General features: G+C 41.7%; 1 protein-coding gene across 1 annotated transcript; it reads left to right on the top strand.

The window, feature by feature from the left end:
* Positions 1-217: 217 nt before the first annotated feature.
* LOC120294373 lies at positions 218-1,082 on the top strand. Its single transcript, XM_039314429.1, has 2 exons — positions 218-809; positions 864-1,082. The coding sequence occupies exons 1-2, from the start codon at positions 218-220 to the stop codon at positions 1,067-1,069; spliced, it is 798 nt and encodes a 265-aa protein (XP_039170363.1). The 3' UTR covers positions 1,070-1,082.
* The last annotated feature ends 6,390 nt before the right edge of the window (positions 1,083-7,472 follow it).

The following is a 7,472-nucleotide window of genomic DNA, read 5'->3' as shown; positions in this document are numbered from 1 at the left end:
TTTCGTTCCGTATAGATTGGAAAGCCAACGGAGGCATCGTCGGGAGGCTGTCGGAAGATGCATGACATGGCAGCTAATGTGAGGCCGCACGAATGGGATAGTGGACTGCGTCTTGCTCGGTATAAATATACAAGGGTGTGGGAGGCCTGCCTGGAACGACTCTCTCTCGTAGAAAAAATTACATCCAGAGAAGTTAACGAGCCTCCTTCTCTCAAAGATGGCTTCATCAATTGAGACCTCGAAAATTAGTGGCCATTTCCGATCAATCAGCTTGCCTTCTAGGCGCCACCCTCTTGCGACAACCGCAGAGGAGCATTTGTCCAGGCTCAGATCATCAGAAGCGGAGTCCTCGTCCTCATCGGCATCCCAAAGTTTGGGAGAACTCAAGAGCTTGTATGACTGCATCGATGACTTGCTTCAGTTGCCTCTCACTCAACAGGTTCTTTCGCACTTGAGAAGTCCCGCCAAAGAGTCGTTGGACCATTCTCTCATGCACTTAGACGTTTGCGGGAACGCGAGGGAAGCTTTCTCACAGACGAAGGAATGTGTCCAGGAGCTCAAATCATCTTTGAGAAGAAGGAAAGGAGGAGATTCCAGCTTCGCCATAGAGGTAGAAGCGTACATCGACTCTAGAAAAAAGTTGAACAAAGTAATCAGCAAGTACTTGAGAAATTTGAAGAAGGAAGGCTCTAAGAAGGCCTCTCACAATGAAGCTACCCTCAGCATACTAACTGGAGAGATCAGCGTTTCCGTATTCGGGTCCCTCTTAGGTTTCCTTGCTCTGACAAGTGCAAGCACCAAGCCTAGAGGCTAGTCCCGAGTGTCGAAACTGCTGGGACCTAAACGCGTATCATGTGACGGAGGAAAGAAAACCAATGAAGTGCAAGGCTTGGATGCCCTCGTGCTCTCCCTCAGATCGAGCAAAGACATCAATAATCAAGTAGGCGATCTGTCAAAGCGATTGGAGGAACTAGAGGCGAGCATTCAAGACATTGAGGATGAGTTGGAATGCATTTTCAGGTGCCTGGTGAAATTGAGGGTTTCCCTTCTCAACATTGTTAACCACTAGAAAACAGTAGTCTCTAGGGATGCCACTTTGACAACTGCATCTATAGTACGATTTGTGTAACATGTACAGCACGGCATTGTGTCATTCGAGATCGATAATCAATATATACATTAAAACCTTCAGATTAATGATCTATCCCATGTCTCTCTCCTAGTATTCCCATAATGATTCTGTTTCTATACACGAGTTTTTGGCTTGACAGATTTGATCTAAATTATCTGTGACTCAGGAAAAGGAAAATGAATTACTATCATCATCTGTGGAGTTTGGAGGATAACAAAAATCTGATTGCCTCGGTACAATGTACGAGCTACAGCATGACAGACTGATGCGGCAGAACTTTCTTTTACTTTAGTGCTTAAACGTGTATTGCGGACTGGCATTAGATTCTTCCTTCTCGAAAGAGCATAAGTCCAGAATCTATTGCGAGCCGCTACCCTGACGCATGAGTAACCCGAAAAGGGATTTAATAATGTCCAGCATAATCGCTCGAGACGATTATCTTAACCGATACACGACCTATCAATCTCAGCCCAGACACCATGCATTGCACTCAAATGCCTCAATTAAAATAATTATCCTGGCATATTTTCTTTGTATTAAAAATACACGGTAAAATAGTCGTGTGTGGGTACATAGTCGATTGGACCTAGAAAATTCACAACCTCCAAATTTAAAATCCCACTATTTTATATGATATATTAAACCATTTTCAGTGTTAAAATCCAACAGTCGGGATTTTCTGAATAAATAACAAAATTCACAAATTTTGGTATTAAATACTCAAAATTCCATTTAGCACCCAATTTGCACAATTTAACATCCAATTGTAGAAATTAACCACACCATTGCAATTGGTAGGAAATTCCGGTCATTGGCTATCCCGGTCTAATTTTCAAAAATAATTAATAATTTAAATAAATTACTGACAATTAAATAAATTACAAAATAAATAAATTAAAGCACTTAATTAAATCAAACTAAATTAACCGTGCTAATTAATCAAACTAACAATCAAATCTAACCATTCTACCTAATCTAATCTAATTACACTAATTATATAAACTAACTAATTCCTAACTAAATCCACCTAACTAATCTAATTGAACTAACTAAATAACTAACTATATACTTAATCTAACTAAATTACCCTAAGCTTAATTAAATTAACTAACCCACTAATTAGCTAACTAATCCACTTCTAAGTGTCAGTAATTAGGGATTAGAACGCAACTCACCGGTTTAGCACGAAAACCGATTCATGGCGACGGCGGCGCGACGGCGGCCGAGATTTGAGCTCACGGCGAGGCCGAGGGAAGCTCGGATCGGCTGAAACAGTCCAGCAAGCCCACGGCAAAGATCTGCTGGGCTCGGTCTAGAATCGAAGAAGTTGTAGGACTTGGACGCGAGGAGAAGAGAGCAACTTCGGTCTTCGATGGGCTGGAGTTGATTGGCCTGGGCTGCTTTGGCCTCTTGATGCTTGGACGAAGGCTTCGAAAGGAGCAGCTTCGAAATCAACGGCGTGGGCTTCTGTTGGGGCTTCGACGGAAGGAGCTGAAGACTTGGACGTGTGGCGTTGCAGGTTGGCGTGAAGGATGGTGGAGATGCAAGGGCTGTTCGGTGGCGTTGATTCAATGGGGAGCAGCAGTCTTCGATGGAAATAGCGAAGAAGGAAAATGAAAGAAGCGAAAACAGAATGGGATCGGGGGACTTAGACGCGCAAAGAAGATTGGTGGAGAGAGAGAAGCAAAAGTCAAAAATATCTTAATCCTCCCCCCGCGGGGTCTTCAAGCTTATCACAATGTCCCCTATTATTTTCTTGCTTAAAAATCCATATATAATCCAATTTTGGTGCCAAAATTCCAGCCCTTCTCGTTAGCTCCGAATTTACTCAGCTTTGGTCCAATTTCTTCACGAAATTTCCCAATTCGACATCCAAATTTTTGTTGAAGAAAAGCCCACAAAAATTCTACAATTTCCTTTCGCAAAGTAGCTCAGCTTGGAAGCCCAAATTCTCTTCGACTTGGCCCATCCGAATTTCCGTTCGTTTTCCAAATCGTCCGAATTGATTTCCATAAAAATCCCAGAATCTCCGAAAATCTTCGGAAATGAGTCGACGTTCCTAAAATGAATTGTAACACGACAGAACTTTCAATTTCTGAAATCGAGTTCAATTTCGCGGTTAATTTCAATCTAACGTGATTTTAGCGGGTCCTAATCTACCGGGTAGCTTTTAGAAATTTTTAATGCAATTGACCTGTGGTCAATTATTTTCGAGCCACAACATACATCTTCGACACGTTGACAACTCTTGATTGTCGTGAAAATATCGAGATTTCAAATACAAACACAGGATATGAAAATGACACAAAATCGATCTAGTGTCGTTCGACAGAAATTTTTTAATTAGGTGGAATCCCTCACGCACTAATCACATACCTCTATCGAATTGACCTATCTCCGGTCTTTGATCGATTTTGACGGTGCCGTAATGACCCTTGCAGATTAGCACGGCCGACCAGTTGATTCTTGGTCGAATTATCAAGTCTATTGCGTTTAAATCCCTTAACGGCTTCACCTCATAGGCTAGTTAACTCATGAGTGGCCAACTCAGAGAAAAAAGCTATAGGCACGTCGATGAAAAGCCAATTTCATCTCATCGAAATCAGATTTGAAAATCAGGATGTCACAAAATATAAGCATAAAATTCATTCTTTGTTTGTGGATAGTCATCGGATGATATTTGATTTCTAGGATGATTGAGGTCCGGTAACTAGCGGTCCTCAAAAGCCAAAGGAGTGCACATCTACAATTGAGAACCGCAGCTTCTTACTGACTGTCCTCGGAGTCGCCTAAACTAGTCCTTATTATCACTCCTGAAGAGATGCAACAATTAGTCAGCTCCATGATTAGAGATGATGATAAGAGACGACTTCTAGCTTGTCAGAAGCTGCGATGCGGTAAAGATTCCTTTTGTCCCCAGTCTTCACTATTACATTAATAGTCGCAATCCACATGCTCAACTTCAACATTAAAGCATGCGTGATCTTCCATTGCCATCCTCCTGTCTGATCCTGGAAGCAAGCTGCACGTATGTGTGATAATTGAAAGCATATTTATTTTTTAAGAGACCGGGAACCCGAAGGAGACACTGATGAGAGGTTTTTGGATGAACTCTAACATGTGCAATGCATAGACTCCACGATGTAAAGATTCCACTTGTTTCCAAGCTCTGCCATCAGATGAATATTTTTCGAGCCCACAGCTCAAGTTCAGCATTTAATGATGCACTATAACATGGTCGCCCCTCTGTCTGAGGATCCTCAAGACACGCTACACGCGTGTACGAGTTTCTTTTAAACCTTTAGATCGCTACTATTCATTCTCGTTTTGTATAGATTGGAAAACCAGCGGAGGCATCGTCGGGAGGCTGTTGGAAGATCCAAGACATGACAGGTAATTGGAGGCCGCAAGAATGGGATTGTGGACTGCGTCTTGCTCGGTATAAAAATACAAGGGGGTGGGAGGCCTGCCTAGAACAACTCTCTCTCATAGAAAAAATTACATCCACAGAAGTTAACAAGCCTCCTTCTCTCAAAGATGGCTTCGTCAATTGAGACCTCAAAAATTAGTGGCCATTTCCGATAAGTCAGCTTGCCTTCTAGGAGCCACCCTCTCGCGACAACGTGTGGCATCCCGAAAATTCAAGACGACCTCTAAGATGTATTAAAGCCCATGATTAGGTAATGAAATTACCTATGGTTTATGCTTTAGCCATTAGTTTTCTCTTAAGACTAAGTGTTATATGCTTGTGTTCATGAGTTTTTAAATTAGTATTATAGGATAAATTAAGAAGAAGAATTTATTCTTGGCTATGCATCTCATAGATTTAATTCCTATAGATCTAAATGTTACAAGATTTTGGCCATGTGAAATTGAAAATTTGGAATCTATAAAAGAAAGAATTAAAAGTGAATTGTTAAAAGTAAAATAGGGGTTTAATTAGGCTTGGGTCTTAGGCCTAATGGCATGGACTTTTAATGGGCCAAAATGGCCGGCCCATTGAAGCCCAAGGAGGGGCTGTCGTCAGCCACAAGGGAGGCTGGCCCAAATTCCTTCAAGCCCAGCCAAGAGAGCCCATCTTGCATGAAGAAGACCATGTGTCTCCTTCTAGTTGCCAAGTGTAGATCATGCAATTAGCAATCATTGCTAATGATGGATGGGAAGACCATTAGGGGGGATAGTGGCCGGTTAAAGTGAGAAAGAGAGGGAGAGAGAGGGCTTCGTCCAAGCCAAGAGAGAGAGAGAGAGAGTTGCGAGAGAGAGGAGAGGGACCGAGGGAGGAGAAGAAGGAGCCGCTCGCCCGCACGCCGTCCGTCCGTCCGTCGCCGATCGTGTGCCTTGTTTGCTCGGTTTTGGAGGCAAGTTAGGATCCACTTTCTACTCTTGCATGTGTGTCTTGCATGTGTGTTTGGAATGGTGTTGAATTTTGGGTGATTAGGAGTGAGAAACCGAACCTAAGAGTGCTTTGTTTTTGAGATGGCTTGTTGTTTGCGTGTATACCGCCCGACCCAGAATATTGTAGACGCTTTCATGCGTATTTTTAGTTGTATTTTAACTTCGATTACTTCATGAAAGTTGTAGAAAACATCTCAAATTATAACATACTAAAATTTGAGACAAAATTGTTGAGTTTTAAGGGGTGAAACCCTCCTCCTACGAAGACACTAGATCTGGAACTGCTTTGTTGACCTCTTGGTGGTTTTGTGTGTTGCATGTTGCTTTTTACCGAGAATATCACTTCGACTTCTTCACGAAAGTTGTATAGAACATCCTAAAGACTAACATACTCAAATTTGAGGTAAAATTAGAAAGTGTAGCCTAGTGAAACAATTTTCCTTTGAAGACGGTAAATCTGGAAACATGGTACTGGATACCCGAGACTTCCTAGACCTATATGGTGACTATTATTTGAGAATCTCACTTAGATCCCTTAATAAAAGTTTTAGGGGACCTCTTGGATCAAAACATACCCAAATTTCAGAGGAAACGAAGAAAGATAAGTAGGCGAAACCTCAATATTTCGGAGATAGCTAAACTGAACCGTTCGGTGCGAGAAACAGGAGCTTCGACCGACTATAGAAAATTATCTATAACGAATATGGCTAGATGTCTTCATGAAAAACCTACCTTAGAGTCTTGAATATAACCTGGTAAAATTTCAGAATTTTTGGAGGTCATTAGGGTATTTTAATCGAAATATTTCAAAAACTGTGCAATCTGACGTCCGAATTTTGCATGTTGCAATGTATGAGCTATATCTTTTTGTGTGAAGCTCTTTTGGGCATGTGTTCTTCATGAAATTGTTACCTTTATGTCTTGTATATTACATGCTCTGATTTTGTGATTTTTGAGGATGATATGGATATTTAATTTAAATGTTTTACAAAATTGTGCAAGCTGGAATTTAGTAAATTTCAAAAAGGCATGATATATGGACTATTCTAAGTTGTATGGATCCCATGGATTGTATTGTCCTTAGTGATTATATCTTGCTGCATGAATGATGATGATTGGAAATGCATATAAGAATTAAAATGATGAAAGTGATCTTGGTTGCCATTGCATTATGTGCCATGCTGATTTTGAGACATAAAGTGAATTATGTTAAATGAGGAAACTGTTAGAGGTGGATGATAATGCCTTGGGAGTGTCAGGATGCCCGGGATGGGGGGTGCCGGATGCCCGGATTGTATGAGATACATGCCCGGATGGCCTCGGGAGTTTCGAGATGCCCGGAATGGTTGGGTGCCGGAAGCCTTGGAGGTTTGTGCCCGAGGGGATGCCTCGTGATGCCAGTTGGGATGCGAGATGCCCGGAATGTGGGGGTGCCGGATGCCCGGTGGTGTGTGCCGGAGGTTTTCTCGCGATGCCAGGTTGGGGTGCGAGTGATAAAGTATGGGATGCAATTACTGATCCTGGGAAAGAGAGATGTGGTGATCAAGTTGAAAGATAAAAGTGGAAATTGAATCATGCATGTATAATATGATGATGATCACCTATGGCATGACGATGTGTGTGAGATATGATGATAATTACCTATGGCATGATGATATGTGTAAGAGATGATGATGGTCACCTATGGCATGATCATATGTATGAGACATGATGATGATATGTGTGTGACATGATGATGATCACCTATGGCATGATGATATGAGTATGACATGATTGTGATAAGTATATGAGGATGTATGTACATATAGTGTGTTTGCATATGCACGGCTGCAAGGTAAGTTATGCTTTGATGCATAACTGGCATGTACTATGTTATGATTGTATTGTGTGATGTATTGAGTGGTTATTGGATCTTTTACTTGCTGAGTGGTTGTACTCACCCCTT

This window comes from Eucalyptus grandis, chromosome 6, assembly GCF_016545825.1.
Source record: "Eucalyptus grandis isolate ANBG69807.140 chromosome 6, ASM1654582v1, whole genome shotgun sequence".
Taxonomy (NCBI): Eukaryota; Viridiplantae; Streptophyta; class Magnoliopsida; order Myrtales; family Myrtaceae; genus Eucalyptus; species Eucalyptus grandis.
This window is presented reverse-complemented; position numbering and strand designations above follow the sequence as displayed.